General features: G+C 42.8%; 1 protein-coding gene across 1 annotated transcript in view; it reads right to left on the bottom strand.

The window, feature by feature from the left end:
- EPB41L4A (erythrocyte membrane protein band 4.1 like 4A) overlaps nt 1-19826 on the bottom strand; it is a 255162-nt gene that overhangs the window by 19970 nt on the left and 215366 nt on the right. Inside the window, exons 16-18 of the mRNA XM_032335554.1 lie at nt 16342-16389; nt 15288-15365; nt 2681-2800 (exon numbers count right to left, since the gene is read on the bottom strand). Of these exons, the coding sequence (XP_032191445.1) occupies nt 2681-2800; nt 15288-15365; nt 16342-16389 (246 nt within the window). The remainder of the gene's footprint in view (nt 1-2680; nt 2801-15287; nt 15366-16341; nt 16390-19826) is intronic.

Here is a 19826-nt window from a genome sequence, read left to right as displayed (position 1 = left end):
AACTGGCCCATATATAGGCAGTCAATTGATTTTCAACAGAGGCTCCAAAGCATTTCAATGAAGATAGTCTTTTTTAACAAACGGACATGGAACACTGCATAAGCACCGTGAAAAAAATTCTCAATATCTACCTCTACCTCATACACACTGAACCATTAATACTAGAGGGATGACAGACCTAAATAAAAAGCATAATCTATAAACCTACTAGAAAAAGGTATGGGAACATCTTTGTGACTATGGGGTAGGCAAATATTCCTTAAGAGGTAAAAAAGTCTTGGGGCGCCTTGGTGGCTCAGTGGGTTAAAGCCTCTGCCTTTGGCTCAGGTCATGATCCCACCTGGGATCGAGCCCTGAGTCGGGTTCTCTGATCAGTGGGGATCCTGTTTCCCCCTGTCTTTCTGCCTGCCTCTCTGCCTACTTGTGATCTCTGTCAAGTAAATAAATAAAAAATTAAATTAAAAAAAAATATATATATATGATGTAAAAACGTCTTAACTATAAATGAAAATAAAATGGTATCTTCATCAAAATTTAAAGTGTCTACCTATCAAAAAACAACGGTAAGAACATGAAAAAGCAAAACACAGCTAGAAGTAAATCCACATCACACACATATCTGAAAAAGAACTTATATGCAGGCTACATAAAGAATCCTACAAATAAATAATAAAAAAGAATCCAATTAAAACGGGCAAAAACTTAAACACTTTAAACATGAGTAAGCAAAAAGCACAGGAAAATGCGGGTAACATCATTAGTCATCAGAGAAATGTTAATTGAAACCATAATGGGATACCACTTCAAGCCAAACAGACTAATTAAAATTAATAAGACAGAACTAAGTATTTGTAAGAATGGGGCAGAATTAGAACTCTCATTCACTGCTTGTGGGAGTATAAAATGATACAGCCTTCTTGGAAATCATTTTGGTAGTTTATAGTTACATTTAATATCATTAGAAATAGATTCTAACCCAGCAATTCCACCCAGGTATCTCTCCCAGGGCATAAGATAACTTACTCCACAGATACACTTGTACAGAACATGTACAGAAACTTTTAACAAAGTAGCAAAAAAGTGGAAACAATCTATACACCCATTGAGATGTGCCTTCAGTAATGTTTTTTCTTTTTCAGAATTTATATATAAAATTTTTCCCAACTTTATTTTACATTCCCCTATTTAATAAATGAAATTTACTACTGGCATTAAATTGAACTTCAAATGCTCTAGAAATTATTAGAGAAACTAACTGTTGCTTTGAAGACTTAACGCCAAGTCACCAAACCTTGTGTATTACAAGTCCCTCGGAGAAGAAGATTCCACATGGAAAGGGAAAAGTGTGGTTGCAGATGATTTACCCATGACTATGCTGCATCCTGATCTTGGGATTCTGTGCCTTTTGGTTAAACTGTCAAACAGGAGGTCGTGATTCTTGCCATTCTAAACCTCTCTTTTAGAATGGAGCCGGTGACGGTAGTATTCAAGACAAAGGAAAATTCCTTAACTTCTGCTTTAAATTTTACTTTTTAATTAGGTTCCAGAACAAAAACTTAAGGGAGCAACAAATAAATTAAATCTGTAAGGGTCTGGTACATTGCATAGTGACTACTTGAGGGTTTTCTATTCGAAAAAAACCAGACATCACTCATTAGGATGTACTACTGATAAAAACAAAACCACACCCTAGGATAACTTCTAACTTAAAAGTAAGCATCTAAGACTGAAAAGCATCCTTTAGAGCTACATGGGGTCCTGGGGTGTGTCCTCCAAGCCCTCTCCTAGACTCTGTTGACCCAAACTGACCCCCTGGTGCCTGGCTCCCTGGATCCCCCCTCCACTTCCCTACAGTTTGTCTCTGCATCCACTCCCTGGCATCCTTCCACCACCCTATCTGAGACACCAAGCCCTCCTTCCACAAATAAGCAACACCAGACATCTAACCACCTAGGATCACAAAGGGATGGGTAGTTAGTCCCAGCTCACACTAAAAGGTCTGCTTTGAGAAGTGGCATGGGGATAGGGGGGTACCTAAATCTGTATGATGCACGCATTAAAAAACAAGGACAAAACCAAAAAACCCTAGAAATTTTATCAGCTCAAAAAGAAAATTAATTTGGAGGACTGGCAATCTCATCATTACGGGGTAATTGTGCTCACACATGGCATTGCCTAGCAACAGAAGGCACAGGCAAATCCCAACATCGGGGTGTAATGAATCACTCACTGCCTACTGCTCACAAATGGTAATTTAATAGGAAGATATTCACATCTGGTTCAATCTCGAACAAGACTTCAGAGAATTCTGCAGACTCCAATTGAGAGAAGCAGCAGGTATTTCTGCCAACAGCCAGGCTCCAGAACAAAGACTTCCTACTTACTTGGTTGAAGGTATGCTTTGTTTCAAAACAATACAAAACAAAACAAAACAGAGTCTTGATAGCCTTGTTTTTGACATTTTGTTCTGGCAATGCTCCAACTTCTACGGCTTCAGCTGGAGTTAATGAACGTCACAAACAAAAGAAGGTAAATATGACAAACAAACAATGGGATAATCATGGTGGAACTAAAGTCACTTTAGAAGACCTCAAAGAGACAGCCCCATCTGCCCGAGAATCTGCATGTCACTTCAAGCTCAGTGCTTTCTGAACAAAGGTATAAAAAAGAGTCCACGTACGAGCGAGATCTATGTCTGGATCGTCTGTTGTTGGGGTCCGCCTGATTTTTTTCCTTTTGTCTCCTTAATACAGCTTCCCACTGAGGCGCTGAATCAACCATATCATTCTCCTGCCGTATTCTGTAAGGAAAGACCATTCATCTCCAGTTAACATTCACAAGTGTGGTGCTCTATTTCTTGGCTCATTCTCAACCTGCTTTTCCAAGTTAAGAAGTTATCGAATATGTTCTTGAAAAGTTATTAAGAAGCAAAGATATTTAAGAAGTAATTTTATTAAAGTCACTTAAAGCTAAGAAGGTATTAGCTGGATTAACATACCCATAAGTAAATAAGCTTGTATACACACACATGTATGTGTGTGTTAGAATATTCATACATAAATATGTAAGTATGTATTAGTTTCAGGCTTCTATCTTTGGCTTAAAATCTTCTAAGAAATAGCCAAGTCAAGCAAAAAACCCATTTAAAACATAGTTCAGTTTTGACTAAACAAACAGTGTTGTCTGCTATAGGGCTGATCTTAAATCATGAAACAAAATCTTTTTTTTTAATGCACTAAATCAAAGTAACAATCAATAATTTTGCTTGAAATGTTCTTAAAAACTCACACTAGTTGTCAAAGACAGGAAGTGCCAGACATGATCCCCCCACCCTTTTTTTGAGAGAGAGAGAGTGAAGGGACTGGGGGGAGGAGCAGAGGGAGAGAGAACCACGTTCAGCGCAGAACCCAATCTTCTGACCCCGAGATCATAACCTGAGCCGAAATCAAGAGTTGGACGCTTTACTGACTGCACTGCCCAGGCACACTCCCCAAACCCTCATTTTTAAGGCAGAAAACTAGAAGTACAGAAAGCTAACAGTGGCAGCACCATGCATTAGCCGCTGAGCAGGCACAGAGCGTTCTGAGGACGGCTGCTGACACGGTGACGAGGCAGTGCAGTGAACGGTGAACGCTCAGTGGGGTCAACACTCAGTGTGGTCAGGGGCCAGGGAGGAAATGCAAGTAAGGAAAAGGGAAATCCAGGGTGAGGGGTGCTGGGGGGCACAGGCACCTGCCATGTGAGATCACAGGATAGGGTTTCCAAATCCTCTCATTTTCTAAAAATAACCTACAAATTTAGATGTTTAAAGTGAACTCTTTCAGTTTTTAAGTATTGACCACCGATCCCGGTTGTTAAGATACTGTATGAACCTAACAATACCCATGTATCGACCACATTGCAGAAGTTCTGGACCTTGTCTGTATCAAGTCTTTCTAGTAACAAGGGTAAGCTGCTGTGGAGGAGAGGTGGGGAAGTTAAAGCAGTACCGTCTGGAATGCAGAGCAACGATGTGGCGAAGCCATGAGCATTCCTTGCAAAAATCAAACACCTGGGCATGTCTGAGTGGCTCAGTCAGTTAAGCACCTGCCTTCAGCTCAGGTCATGATTCAGGAGTCCTGGGATGGAGTCCCATGTCTGGCTGCCAGCTCGGCAAGGAGCTGCCTTCTGCTGCTCCCTTGCCTGCTTGTGCTCTTATTATCTCTCTCTCATATAAATAAATAAAATCTTAAAAAAAAAAGAAATACCTGTTATTTTAATATTTAACCTTTTTATTTCTTTATTTTTTAAGATTTTATTTATGTGACAGAGAGAGAGAGAGCACAAGCAGGGAGAGCTGCAGAGGCTGAGGGAGAAGCAGGCTCCCCACTGAGATAGGAGCCCCATGCAGAACTCAGTCCCGGGATCATGAACTGAGCCAAAGGCAGACGCTTAACCAACTGAGCCATCAGGCACCCCTGAATATTTTACTTTTAATTTCTGTAAGTTCTTCAGGAAGCTGCTCTAGACACTGATGATCTCAGCGTGTGAGATAGCAGCATGAAACTTCAAGGTCATCACAACACAACTGTGACTACATGGTCACATGACTACTTCAAACCCAAAATGAAAAGAACAAACAGACAAGTCTGGAGACATTTCCCTCTCTGAACAGGTATCTTTTGATTGTCCTATTAACAGTGCTTAGTATAGATTGTGGCGGGGGGGGGGGGGGGGGGGGGGGGGACATTTAGATTTGCTTATAAATGCAAATCAGCACATGAGTAACAAATACCCACTTAAAGACAATGTAAAGCGAATTCAAGTTAAAAAGAACAGTACTTTAGGAAGAAGAAGCCTATTCAAATATCTCTAAAAAGAAATCATGTTAGATAAAAAATGATCTGTTAACACTTTGAGCCTTTGAACTCTGTTTCCTCATTGAAGCTTTCATTTCAAATAGGCTGTTACTTGAAAATTAACAGGATACAGTCCTGGCATGTTTTACAGATTCAAGAACATAGTTCCCTGTCTCAGAGCATGTACAGAGGAAATTAAAATTGAATATACACTGCTATGAACCTTAACATTAGAATTATCTACAGAAAAATAGGAGAAGGTGTAATACTTGAGGTCATAATTATTCATCATTCTTTGCAACAAACACTCCTGCTTGAAAACGCCATGTGCATATACATACAAACACATACATGTATTTTTGCAGCCAGGACCTATGATCTCTGAGCCATTCTATATTATCATGTGACAGTCTGGTGGGGGAGCAGTCCTAGAGTTCAGAAGAGACACTCAACAGGAAGGGGTCAGGCTGGCAGGAGTTTTCACCCCTCGCACAGGAGCCCAAGCCTCAAATTGCCCAGAAAAACACATAAAACCCAGGTCTCCTAGGGTATCTGGATGGCACAGTTAGTTAAGCGACTGATTTCTGGTTTTCAGCTCAGGTGCTGGTCTCAGGGTTGTAATATCAAGCCGCACATCAGACTCTGCACTCACTGCAGACTCTGCTTAAGCCCCGCTTTCCCTCTGCCCCTCCCACCACGCTCATGCACTAGCTCTTGCTCTCTCTAAAAATAAGTAAATACTGATTGATTGATTGATTTGGTAAATCTTAAAAAAAATTTTTTTAATAAAATAAAATAAAACCCACATCTCCTCCTAAACTTGGAGTCTTTTAGGCCATAGCTTCCATCTTAGCTAACCTGATACACAGTTCATGGACAGGACTAAATTTCACAACGCTAAATTTTTTTAATCAGGAACTCAGCATCTTCAGATATTTTCAGAGGGCAAGCCTACCAGCATAGCAAACAGACTTTTCCCAGAGGACAGACATTTAAAAGGAAGTACAATTTGTATACACTCATTCCCATCCAGTGTGGATTTCAGCTGGTTCCTTTCATATTCAGACTTTACCCTGATGATAAAATAATAAAACTCCTAAGACATGACCATGCAAACTTCTGATAACTTGCTAGTAATGAAAACTGAATCAGAAAGGATTTTAGACTATGACATGTACCTTTAACTTCTGTTTTTCTAATGGAAAAGTCTAAAGCGAGGGCCTTGAAACCCTGTCAGTTGATATTCACAGGTTTCAAAGACAGATGCCCTCTACTGGTGATACTGTTTCATAAATATTCTAACAAGGCACATTAAAAATGCAAGGCTCATTGGAGAGTCACAACAGAAGCACATTTTCTCTGAGTAATGGGTTGTGTAGCTGCCTTAGTCTGTAATGAAGTTTGAAATTACACCCTTACAAAAGGCCTCTGGTTAATGGAGCCTCATTACAAGAATGAAAGTGTCACTTCTTCCATCCCTGAACTGCTCCAGAAAACACAGGTGCCATGTGGAAAGGAAAAATCCTAGCCCTAAAAGCAAGACTATTATAATGCTCAATCCTTAAAAGGCAGGAGTGGATTGTTCTGTGCATGAGAGAATAAAGAAATAGACATTCAAGTAAAAGATGTCCTCTCTTAACAAGTTTGCCTTGTGTCATTTACCCCTAAGTATGGGATATACCAGGGCTGCGTTTTCGCTCCTCTCCTGCTGTATTTTAATTTTGATGTAGAGATGTACATTTCCAAGAATAAAAACACTGCAAGCATTGTATCGACATAATCCCTTTTAAAAAGTCAAATGTGCTCTCATAGGAGAGGTAGGCATGACAGTCTCAAGGGGAAAAAAGGAGTCCACTGTCAGTTACACTGGGGATGTACTCATTTTCAAATGCTGCATTTAAAAGTGAACCTCAAAAATTCTAAGTGCTTCTTTCATGCACTCTTCAAGGTAAGAACTACATTTCCCATATTTTGTCCATTTCCTCATCCACAAGTAAGCAGAGTTAACAGCTGGGTCAGGGAGACTATCATAACAAAGACTTCTATTTTTTTAATTACTATATAAGGGAGACCACTGCTTTAGAATAAGGCATAACCCAACAATATTTCTGAATATGAGAATTCTAAACGTTTCCCGTATGGTTCACCAAACTCGAACACCCTACTTTTCCAGACGACCTATGCAATTTAGATTACGACTGCACTTGACAATTAAAGTCTGCAAAAGGTTTTGAAGACGAAATGCCATATAATCACTTGATAACAATAATGAAGATGATGACTATCCCTGGTCTCTTTCTCACTTCCCAATTACAGTTCTGCCTCTTCTACGAAATTCCTTATGTTACCAAACCCCATGGATATCACTTGGCCCTCTACCTTTACCTGGGCAGTTTTGTTCCTAACAGAACCTTCCTTTCTAGCATTTCTTAAGTCACTCCTTGTTCACTGGGATAAAGACCACGTTTAAGGCTGAACCTGAGAAAGCCCACGGAGCTAATGTATGACAAAGCTTCAAGATGAACGGTGTTCCTGAGCTCTGCCTCATCCCAGCTCCGGGCAAATTGCTTATCTTAGGTCAAGTCTGTCTCTTCATCTACCGAATTACTGCAAAGATCCTTTCTAACTTTAAAACTCTACGTTTTCTCTCTTTGTGTTTTATTTCCAAGCCAGTGAGACATGTCGAAACCAACCTCTCTTCTTCAGCGATAGCATGACCGTCCAGACAATTGCTTCATATGGCCACTCCATCGCTAATATTAAGCCTGCGGGTCCCAAGTGATTGTGGACTTGCGTTTCTCATCAACTCATTCATTTCTGGATCACCTGCTATAAACCAATCTTCATCTATTTTTTCAGTAATTTTTCTTCCCTGGGGAAATTTATGTTGGTTCCAGGCATCTGTCGACACACTCCCTGAAGACCAGCAAGCAAAAAATTCATTTGCTTTTCCCAACCTACCCCCACCATCAATAAATTATTCTCATTTGCCCTTAAAGGTGTTTTTGTCTCTTCCATTTATTCCTTATGCTTTCCCTACAAAAATGGGCTGCCTTTGGTGCAATTTCCTTTTCAAATTCTTTCTTTTTGTAATTTTGCACCTACTTCGACCTCAAGGGCTCAGTAATCTGACAGCATTCCTCGGTTGCTATAACTTTGTACTACTAGAGTCATCTCTGTCAACTTTGATTATGCTCTGGAAGCCCTAAATCATCCATATCAAATACCTAAATCTTGAATGGACTTATTAAAGTGGAAATCAGTAACCCTTGCAATCTGCACCATGGTGAACACTGTCTGTTTTTACTGGATTCAGATGAACTGCCCTCTCCAGACCCCCAGTTTTTACCTTGTTGCAAACAAGGGACAAATAAGGGACAGGGCAACAGAGAATGCTTTCAAGGGGACCTATTTTCAGGCAATGAGGAAAAACTACCCACTGGTTTAAGCTTGCTACCATTCAAAGCTCATCCTTTTCCTTGAGGCACAAGGATAATAAGCTGGGTTTTTTTGTTGTTTTGTTGTTGTTGTTGTTGTTGTTTTATTTAATGACTCTAACAACCAGAAAACCCTACCAAAACTTCATCTTCTAGATTTGCCCCACTCAGATATACCATCCCTACAAGTTGCAGCGCCACAGAAGACAGCTTTTGTCTTCCTTTCTTTTTTTTTAAACAATAACATAAGAGAGTTTGTGGAATGTATTTATTATTTAAAACCATTTTAACCATTATTCAGACACAGATTCTCAAGACACCTAAAAGGCAAGAAGAAACTCTAACTACACCTGTGGTGGAATGAATTCGTTAGGAACACTGACTTTTTCATTAGAGGGAGCTGGGCCCCATTTTACAGATGTTTCGGGGACTTCAGATGAAACTGAGCAGTGCTGAACATTCTCATTCATCTCATAGTCTCTGCTTATTATGCAAGGCACGTTCCACTTTTCAAAGCACCTTCATTGCCTCCTGGATCCTTATAAACCTCTTGTGAGGTAGGCAGGGCTGGTATTATTCCGTGTGTGTGTGTGTGTGTGTGTGTCTGTGTGTGTTTTGGGGTGGGGGTGAGGGGGGTGGGACTAAGATGCAGAGGATAAAGTAAACTAGGAACTCACCACTGTGCCCTTCCAAGTAGGGTCACACTCATAACGCAGGCTCCCCTCTTCTTTGCCCTGTACTCTACCGTGCTAGCACACGCGCGCGCGTGCACACACACACACACACACACACACAGCCTCACACACATTACTCACATGTTGATAACGCACATGCCCCAGGATAAAAGGAAGGAAAAACCCAAATGGTCCTCTGCGACCAATGTCCCCTAGTCCTGCTCTCACCTGAATCCACTCACTTCTTTTGCTCTTTTAATCCTCTCCAGGCTACAGAGTTACTTCCACATTTATGCTTATGCAAAAGACACCAGACAACTACTCCATCACTGCCCCCCCTGCCCCCTCCAAATCTCCCACCTCAAATCGTAAAAGCCTAGCAACACATCAAAGCTAATGACTAAGTAATCCACAGAGTCTCCCCAGTGAATGCTTGAAGGACTGACTGCCTATTTTCATCAATAGCACAAAGGATATTTTACAGACTGGTTTCTTCGGCTGTAAAGGATATTTTATTAAGCTCAAGGTATTTTAAGGGAAATCTCGGCTTGTGAAAGGTTTTACTCTGATAAGTCTACTCCCTTGGTTCTCCTTCAACATACACCCCGGGCAAGTCCAGAGCAAGGCCCAGAGGCTCAGACCTTTGGGGACCAGCTGGCTGAACCTTCTGATCTCAGGTGCAAGACTCAAAATTCTAACTAGTGAAAGCGGGTATAATCGAATATTCACATAGATCATTAGCTTCATACTGCCTGGTACTTGCTGGGCTCCCAATTTGATAAATTTAGTCGAACTGACTGTTTCACAAACCAGTAGAGCAAACGTAGTCATTTCTAAAGAAAACTGAAGCATTTTAGTTGTTAATCCCACCAGTGAATTGAAATATCAATTTCATTTCCCATTATCCATCTTTCCTTCACTGTTTCGATCATAAGGACCCCTTAATAAATGTTTGAGGGTCACAGAGACAACCCCTTAAGCCTCTGATGAAGGCTACAGACCCTATCACCAGAAAATCGTACACTTGGAAACACAGAGATTTTTTTCTTAAGATTTTATTTATTTATTTGACAGACAGAGATCACAAGTAGGCAGAGAGAGAGAGGAGGAAGCAGGCTCCCTGCTGAGCAGAGAGACCGATGTGGGGCTGGATCCCACGACCCTGGGATCATGACCTGAGCAGAAGGCAGAGGCTTTAACCCACTGAGCCACCCAGGTGCGCCGGAAACACAGAGACTTTTACACACAATTTCATGAAGCCATTAAAACCTACTGATGAATCAGAGACTAAGAAGGCCTTGTCTGAAAGGAACCACGTGTGTAAAGGTAGCGAATGTGGGAGCAAGGAAGACAGGACTAAAGAAAAGTGGGAAGAGCTGGAGAAGGGGCAGAGGAGAGGGGGGACAGGCCAAGAAGACCTGACTTCAAGGCCAAATATCAGACCATGTGGTCCCACTGCCAAGCATCTCACTTTCTCGGTTTTAAGTGATGTTCATGTGACCCATTCGACAACAGAGATTAGTATATCTTCCACCTTAAAGATGAGCAAATTCAGATTTAAAGTGGTTTCAAGAGTTGCCTAAAGTCAAACACCAGGGCAGGACAGAACCGAGGCCCTGACCCACATCTTTGGGAGGGTTTTCCTGACGCTTCCTTGGCTCCTAAGTAGCAGCAGAACTCAAAGAAGACAGGAGAGGGCACCTGGGTGGCTCAGTGGGTTAAGCCTCTGCCTTCGGCTCAGGTCATGATCTCAGGGTCCTGGGATCGAGCCCCGCATCAGGCTCTCCGCTCAGCAGGGAGCCTGCTTCCTCCTCTCTCTCTGCCTGCCTCTCTGCCCACTTGTGATCTCTGTTTGTCAAATAAATAAATAAAATCTTAAAAAATAAAAAACAAAGAAGACGAGAGAAAGGAAGACAGATTGGAGAGAAGCTAAGGAAAGAAAATGAAAGGAACTAAGTGAGGAAAAATGTGAGAGAAAGATAAAAAGTGAGACAAGAGGACAGGGATGAAGATACAGGGACAGTAAGGGGGAAATAAGTGTTTGTCATCCTAGATGTTACAACAACAAATGGTGCTCCAACTTCCAGCTCATTCTTGAAAAAAAAGGGGGGGGGGTAAAATCTGTCTATTCAAACCTCAAAACCTAGAAAACTGTAGGACACTCATCCAGATTATAAAAATAATAAAGGAAAAACAACTAAAATGGAAAGGCGTAAAGAAAGACATCAACAACTCACCAGATCAAGGAGGAAGCCAAGCCCTCGGGCGCTATAGGGAACCGTGTGGAATGGAACACAGGAGTGAACACACAACAGACAGGAGGACCCTCGCGCACCTGGCCTCCACAGCTCTGGACCCAACGGTGAGAGTGGAGGTGCTTACGTACAGTTACATTTTTCTAAAATCGAAATTGTTTTAAACAACAATCCGTGTTCCTAATACCAGCCTTCCAGAGTTGGTGTGAATTATTATTATTTACTTTTAATGGTTATGAAAAGCCACAGCAACTGCTATGGATAAAGCTGATTTGTGAACATTGCTGCATTCACTTGTGTTCCTCCTCACACAAAATGAGAGAGTTTCAAGTTGTTATCCACCAGAACAGTGAAGAGGCTTAAGATCCAACAGGTAGACATGGGTGAAAACCAAAACAAAACAGAACAAAAGGGGCACCAAAGTGGCTCAGTGGGTTAGGCCTCTGCCTTCGGCTCAGGTCATGATCTAAGGGTCCTGGGATCGAGCCCCACATTGGGAATCTCTGCTCAGCAGGGAGCCTGCTTCCCTCTCTCTCTCTCTCTGCCTGTCTCTCTGCCTATTTGTGATCTCTGTCTGTCAAATAAATAAATAAAATCTTTAAAAAATAAAACAAAACAAAACACCCCACTATTCCCAGAGTGGCCTCAAACCTAACAGGTTAAGTCTTCCTTATATTTAAAAAAAAAAAAAAATGAAAGAAAAAAAAAATCCACAGGCACCTGGGTGGTTCAGTCAGTTAAGCATCTGACTTTGACTCAGGTCAGGATCCCAGGGTCCTGGGATCGAATCCCGCATCAGGCTCTCTGCTTAGCAGGGAATCTGCTTCTCCCTCAGCCCTATCATCTCACTCATGCTTGCTCTTTCTCATTAAAACAAACAAATACAATCTATCCTTGTTAAAAAAAAAAAAAAAAGTTCCAGCAGGAAGGAATGACAAAGGGAACAATACCCCAAAAACTACAAAGATCACACACAATCTCCAAAGGAGTAAATCTGGGTCTGTCCGCAGTTCTACTGGACACACCAGAGGCTTCGAGAAATGTTCAAAAACCAACGCTGCACAGTCTGTTCCCTGCTGCCCCCGGCTACGGCTCCCACAGGGAGACAGGAAGGCAGGGAGGGTCAGGTGCGGGCTCTGGTTTCAGAGGTAATCAAGTATTGGGGCTGAACTGAACTGAGAGAGACTTGGCTGGCAGGAAGGAGAACACCAGCATGTCCAGGATTCAGTCTGCCCCATTCTAGAGTTACCCAGTTCCTTTAATAACAGCACAAAGGCTGCTGCTGAGAGCTTGGCTGTGTCACACTGTTGGCTGAGATAAGGCAGGATGAGGCTGAAAAAAATGCATCCTCTCCCCCAAAAAGAAGTTTTTTAAACAAGTTGGAAGTCAGACATGAGGAAACAACCCTTCATCACAGACAGAAGACATATTGGGACTGTCAGAAGAGGTGCCATTTAAATATTCAGATCTCTGATGTGAACTGAATGGGCTCCGGCAAAATCTAAAAAGCTATAATAATGGGACGAAGGGGTGAGCGGTAACAGAACATAATGAGGACTCAGCGTCCACAGACGAAATAATGTGTCTGCCCCCCTCCTTCCCCGTGCACTGTCACCTCTGCACCAGAATTTTCAGGAATGGAGAATGGAAATGGAAGACGTATTTTTCCCTCTGCCCAGGTTTTGCTACACCCTAGACCTCATCTTCTATAGACACAGGCAATGTATGTAACCCTCGGGCAGTATTTCTACAGGTAAAATAAATGAGTTTGAAAGCCTTTGGGTCAGAGTGTGTTTTGAAAGGGATTTCTCATTAATAGCCTTACAAAGTACATTGGCATGTCAACATTCAGAACCATCACCACTCTCAAAAGCACCACTAATACACTATAAAGAAAGACAATCTACAAAATCGTTTGGGGAAGGCAAAGGGAGAAACTGGTGAGGGAGAAAACACGTATGAGGAACATTCAAACTGGATCAGAAACTGGATCAAAAACAGGCTGCTTAAGGTTTTGCTGGCAACCAAATAGTGCTTCGTAAGAGCAGCGAATGGCGCCATGAGCATTTCTGACCCCAAGAGACAATGGTGTTAAACAGGCCACCTTCCGAGAAGTTGAGACTTGAAGCATATATGATACAACAAGCAAAACAGAAACAGATGTGCTAAGATACTGGCTTGATCAGTAAGTGCAAACTGGAGGAAAATCTGTTATTCCTTCTTTGCTTTGTTTCGTGTGGTTTATGCAGATACTGAATTTTACAGCAGGAAGAGGGTACCTGAGGGAAAGTTACCCTCCACACCTGTATTTTTACAAATGAAGAAACTGTCAGCATTTCCTTGAGAAAGGTGTCCTAACACACTGAGATCTCACCCCCGTCTCATGTGGCTCCAGCCCCGAGGAAGGCTCCACAGAGAAAGCTTTCCTAAGAAAACCACCCACAATCACAATGCTGTCTGGGCTAGTGTTACACAGGCTTTATCGTCAGGCAGGCCAATTCAGTGTGTGCCAAGCACGGGGCTCCAAGTACAGGAGAAGGACCTCGGAGATTATCTCCTCAGGCTGCCTCACTTTACAGAAGGGAAAAAGATGACCCAGGAAAACAGCAAGCAGGCCAGCACTCCACATCAGGTGGGAACGGGTTTCTCAGCAGTGGCACTACTGACATCTCTTGGACGAGATACTTCTTGGGTGACCTGTGCACTGCAGGATACCCACCCAACATCTACACAACTGTGACAATCAAGAGTCTCAAAAACATGGCCAAACATCCTCAGAGAGTGGAGGGGCAAGACAGAATTGCCCCCGGTTAAGAATGACTAAGTTAGAAACTGGGATGACCAGGGGCTCCTGGGTGGCTCAGTCGTTAAGCGTCTGCCCTCAGCTCAGGTCATGACCCCCGGGTCCTGGGAAGGAGCCCCACATCAGGCTCCCTGCTTCGTGTAAAGCCTGCTTTCCCTCTCCCACTCCCCTGACTTGTGTGCCCTCTCTCACTGTGTCTGTCTCTGTCAAATAAATAAATAAAATCTTGAAAAACAAAAACGAACGAACGAAAGAAAGGGGGAGAAACTGGGACAACCAGCAACCCAATCCGTCTCACTCCCAGCACGGTGCTCTCTCACATATGTTCATGTACACGAATAAGACTAAGACCATGAAATCTAGGAAACATGAAGTCTCTTGGTTTGGGCTGGACAAAATAAGTAATGTCACGTTAAAAGGTACTTCAGGGAGAAATCCTTCTAGAATGGTCACATTTCTTACCGTCCTTAGACAAAGTCACTACACATTGTACCTAAATGCAGATCATCTTTTTTTTTTTTTTTTAATTAACAAGAAGGGACCCTCGTTGTCAAGTTATTTAATCATCTTATTATAAAGGTAAGAAAAACAATGCCAGATTCCTTCTTAAACACAGATGAGAAAATCAGACTTAAGAAATAGGATGCGGGACGCCTGGGTGGCTCAGTTGGTTAAGCAGCTGCCTTCGGCTCAGGTCATGATCCCGGCATCCTAGGATCGCGTCCCACATCGGGCTCCTTGCTCAGCGGGGAGCCTGCTTCTCCCTCTGCCTCTGCCTGCCATTCTGTCTGCCTCTGCTCGCTCTCTCCCCCGTCTCTCTCTGATAAATAAATAAAATCTTAAAAAAAAAAAAAAAGAAAGAAAGAAAGAAAGAAATAGGATGCACAGGGGCGCCTGGGTGGCTCAGTTGGTTAAGCGTCTGCCTTTGGCTCAGGTTATGATCTTGGGGTCCAGGAATGAGCCCTACATCGGGCTCCCTGCTCAGTGGGGAGCCTGCTTCTCCCTCTCCCTCTGCCTGCTACTCCCCCTGCTTGTGAGCTCACACACACAGGCTCTCTCTCTCTCCCTCTCTCTCTGCCAAGTAAACAAACAAAATCTTAAAGGAAGGAAGGAAAGAAGGAAGGGGAGGGAAGGGGAGGGGTGAGGAGGGGAGGGAAAGGGAAGAGAAAAAAAAAAAAAGACAGAGAGAGAAAAGGAAAAAGAAATAGGATACACAGCTTCTGCCACCACCAGCAACCCCTGATTTTGGAGTTCCAGATAACTACAATATCAAATATTACCTGTTTCTCTTTTTCCGGTGTTCTCTATTAGAATTTTCCGATTCACTACCACTGCTCGTGTTACAGCGTGAGCGTGACCTGAAGACAAAATGAGAAGAACAAAAGAAAAAAAAAAAAAAACACATTTATGACAAATAAAAAATTTCAGAAAGATTCACTTTAGTTCTTTGGATGGAATTTTGCAATAAAATGACTAATCCAAACATCAGTAGCAGTTATTACCCCTCCCTCAGTCAGTGATCCTCGATTCAGTCAGACATCTGAGTGAGTCTACAGACATGTGAAAGCAGATTAGGGCAAATGTCACCACGCTCCCCAAAAAGACCACAAAATCAAGCACTTCCAACAAAATCTGCCATGGCAAAGCTCTACACCTCTGCAGTGGACTAAATATGAGCACCAAGTCCTGTCACACCCCCGCCCCATATCAACGGAGGTAGAGTTTATTTCCCCTTCCCCCAATTAGCACTGGAGCTGTGACGGACTTTATTAACAGAATGACGTGGAGGGGCTATACTCTGCCAGGTCCCAAACTATCTATCTGTTCACGGAGCAGGCGGCTCCTACGTCCTCCTGGCTGCCATCTCAAGAAGCCGAGAACCAGGTGGAGGGACCACAAAGAGAGAGAGAAGTCTAAGGCTTCCCACCATTTTGCCAAGACACCAAACAAGAGAGAGAGAGGGGCCTCTTGAATATTCCAGCCCCAGCTGCCCTCTGACTGCAGTTTCATATGAGACTAGCAAAACTAGACTGTTCGATCAACAGAAACACACAACATATATATGGTGGCTTTAAGCCACCAAGTTTTGGGGTGGTTTTATTGTAGCAGTAGATAACTAAGACAGTTCCTCTAAGATACAAAGAAGCAGGAAAAAAAGAGAAATTGTTAAGGATCCTACAGAATGGAACACTGGGAACCAAATGAAGCCAAAGCTGGTATCTCCAAGTTAATTCTTTCATAATGACCTTAAAGCTGTCACTAACAACAACAATCCCCACTCTGGTTGATCCTTCTTCCTTCTCCCCGACCCTCCTTCCATTTTTATGTTTTTACCTCCTCCTTTGTTTTAGATCTGAGTCTTCACCACTGTTATGGGCTTTCCTATAGAAAACAAATAAATGAAGATATTAAAGAAAATAGAGAATTATCCATTGTCTAAGGAAAGCACAGCAAAATGAGTTTCACTTCAATTCCTACATATCTGTTTTGTATTCGTTCATTCGACAAACATTTAAATCACACAATTTGCCGAGTCTCAGAAGTAGAACACATCACCAACTGGCCTCAAAAAGCCAACAAGCTCAAGGAGGCTGCAAACAGTCTACCAGTCATAGTGCACAGCATGTCTGTTGGTATGATTCACCCAATGATGGGATGTTATGCAGTTCCTACATCTGTGATCTGCCAAGTTAAGTTCTGCCATAATCGGACTGACACCAGCTCTCACTTGCATGCTCTTCCCAACACCCTGGCCTCCAAGGCCCTTGACCATTTCTCTCATAACCTCTTCACAGTAACTCAGCAGACCACATTATGGCCACACTTGGGACTTTATCATCTGTAACCACCATGTGGTTACAAACATGTTGGTCTCTGGCCACCATCTCTTCCCCTTCCTGTTCATGCTCCTGAACAGATTTGATGGAACATCTTGGTTTAAACATGCAGGCTCTGGGGCGCCTGGGTGGCTCAGTGGGTTAAGCCTCTGCCTTCAGCTCAGGTCTTGATCTCAGGGTCCTGGTATCGAGCCCCACATCAGGCTCTCTGCTTGGCGGGGAGCCTGCTTCCCACTCTCTCTCTGCCTGTTGCTCTGCCTACTTGTGAACTCTCTCTCTCTGTCAAATACATAAATAAACTCTTTAAAAACAAAAAACATGCGGGCTCTAGAGCCAGACAACCTGAAGGTGGGTCCCCTCCCCTCCCCACTTAAAAGGTATGTGATTTCAACAAATTACTTCTTGGCTAAGTGCCTGTTTTCATGGAACCTCCCACAAAGGATTGTTATGATATGAGGATAAAATGAATTAATACATTTAAAATGCACAGAGCAGGACTTGGCTCACTGAAGCAACCAATAACTATTAGCTGCAATTATTATTGCTTATTTCCACTACGCCCTTCTGCCTTTCTTTGACCTCAACAGAACTGTTTGCTCACTGACCTTGCTAATTTTCATCCACTCCTCTCGGCCTTTCTTCGTTTCCTCCCTGACTCAACTGAGATTTACGCCATTTTGATAACCTGTATGCCAGTACTCAAAACTTCCTCCAATTCTCTGTTTTGGGGTTCGGTATTTCTGGCAAGATCCCACGCATGGGTAAGTCAAACTATTCAGGTTCTCTGAGCCAGCCTTCAGCAGCTGGCTGAGCAGTGCCAGGGGGAGTTACACAAAAGGGCACGTTACTTATACTACAAATCCATGTTCACAAACTTCATGTGACTCCACAACATCCTACCACCTTTCTCTGATCTAAGTACTCTCACTCTGCAAAGCGATTTCCGACTCTTTACCTCACAACCCTCTGATACACCGGTCCCTCTGCATCAGCCGCTGACTTTGTTTTCTCCTTCCAAAGAAAACGTAGCCATCAGATGGCAACTCTTTCATCTTCCTGTTACCAAAAATAACACTTGCCTACATCTCCTTCTGTGTTATTTACAGATCTGTCCTTACAACTAAGGTCAGTCGCTCCTCCTGTGTTGTCTGGGTCTCATCACCTCTTACCTCCTCAATGACTTTCAGTAACCACCCTCCTACCTCTCAGATATATTCAATTTGTCCATATAAAAATTCTTTCACCAGCTTTTCACATTACCAAGTTTCTACTATTTAAGCACACACAGGCATGGGGCGACTGGGTAGCTCCATAAGTTAAACGTCTATCTTCAGCTCAGGTCATGAACTTGGGGTCCTGGGATTGAGCCCTGTGTGGGGCTCTCTGCTCAGCGGGGAGCCTCCTTCTCCCTCTCCCTCTGCCCCTTCCCACTGCTCATGCTCTCTCACTCTCAAATACATAGTTAAAATTATACACACACACACACACACACACACACACACACACGTCTGCTGGATTCCATATCCCCCTTCATTTTTTTCCCAGTCTCTCCTCTCTCTTTGAAAGCATCAAACTTCTTGAGAGAGGCACCTAAGCCCCTTGTCTCCGTTTCTTCACCCTTTAATATATGTGCCTTCACATGGATTGGGCAGACATGGCTATTAAATGCCATCATCATGACTGACATTCCCCCATTTCTCAAACACACTTATATCAAACAATATAATGTTGACAGGCCTCTCTGTCTTTACACCAAATTTTTCGATAATTTTTACTTAGTATAAACACAATTATATATTTTCACAGATGATTTCTACAGCGTTTAAGGAACACAATTCCATTCTTTTTTTTTTTTTAAGATTTTATTTATTTATTTGACAGACAGAGATCACAAGTAAGTAGAGAGGCAGGCAGAGAGAGAGAGAGAGAGGAGGAAGCAGGCTCCCTGCAGAGCAGACGGCCAGATGTGGGGCTCCATCCCAGGACCCTGGGATCATGACCTGATCCGAAGGCAGAGGCTTTAACCCACTGAGCCACCCAGGCGCCCCCACAATTCCATTCTTATACAGGTTTTATACTTAAAGATAACAATTGCCTAGTTTTCTAATGCACCTTTACGTTGCTTAGTTTTCCTTATTTTGTTTTGTTTTTAAGATTTTATTTATTTATTTGACAGAGGGAGAGAGATCACAAGTAGGCAGAGAGGCAGGCAGAGAGAGAGGGGGAAGTAGGCTTCCCACTGAGCAGAGAGAGACCAATGCAGGGCTCGATCCCAGGATCCTGAGATCATGACCTGAGCTGAAGGCAGAGGCTCAACCCACTGAGCCACCCAGGTGCCCCAAGTTTACCTTGTTTTATCACTAATTTCTTCATCCAAACTCTGAGAGCTGCAGAAGTCCTCCTGAGATGAGAGAATACTTAGGTAATCTACAAGTTCCACTGACACCTTCCCTGGAACCCTGGATGGTCTGTTCCCTAGAACTGCTGCACAAATGTCACTTCGATTACTCCCTTCGCCATCATCCAGGGAATTCCTTCTGCCTCTTTGGAGATGGATCCCATATTTCCAGTTCTCATGACTGCTAGTCTTGGTTTTGGAGGAATGTACCTTCTAGCTGTTAACAGAGAAATTCTACGTGGCAGGTACTTTTTTTTTTGAGACCTGGAATTTCTCAAAATATCTTTGACTCATGTAATTATGGTTTATCTGGACTTAGACTCCTACACTGAAAAGAATCTTCCCTCAGCATTTTGAAGGCAATGCTCATCTTCTTTCTCTGATGTTGCTGTTAAGGAGCCCAAGGCCGCCATTCTGGTTTGCCGACGTTTGTATATGAACTTTTTTCTCTCATATCCCTCCCTTCCTCGAAGTTTTAAAAATTCTCCCTTAACCTATAATGTTTTGAAATGTGATGGTAATGGCTCTTGGTCTGGATCTAATTTTCCAGTCTATTATATCAAATCCTCCTTAGCTTCTCTCTA

This window comes from Mustela erminea, chromosome 3 (genome assembly GCF_009829155.1).
Source record: "Mustela erminea isolate mMusErm1 chromosome 3, mMusErm1.Pri, whole genome shotgun sequence".
Classification (NCBI taxonomy): domain Eukaryota; kingdom Metazoa; phylum Chordata; class Mammalia; order Carnivora; family Mustelidae; genus Mustela; species Mustela erminea.
The sequence above is the reverse complement of the archived record's forward strand: the minus strand, read 5'-3'. Positions and strand labels throughout refer to the sequence as shown.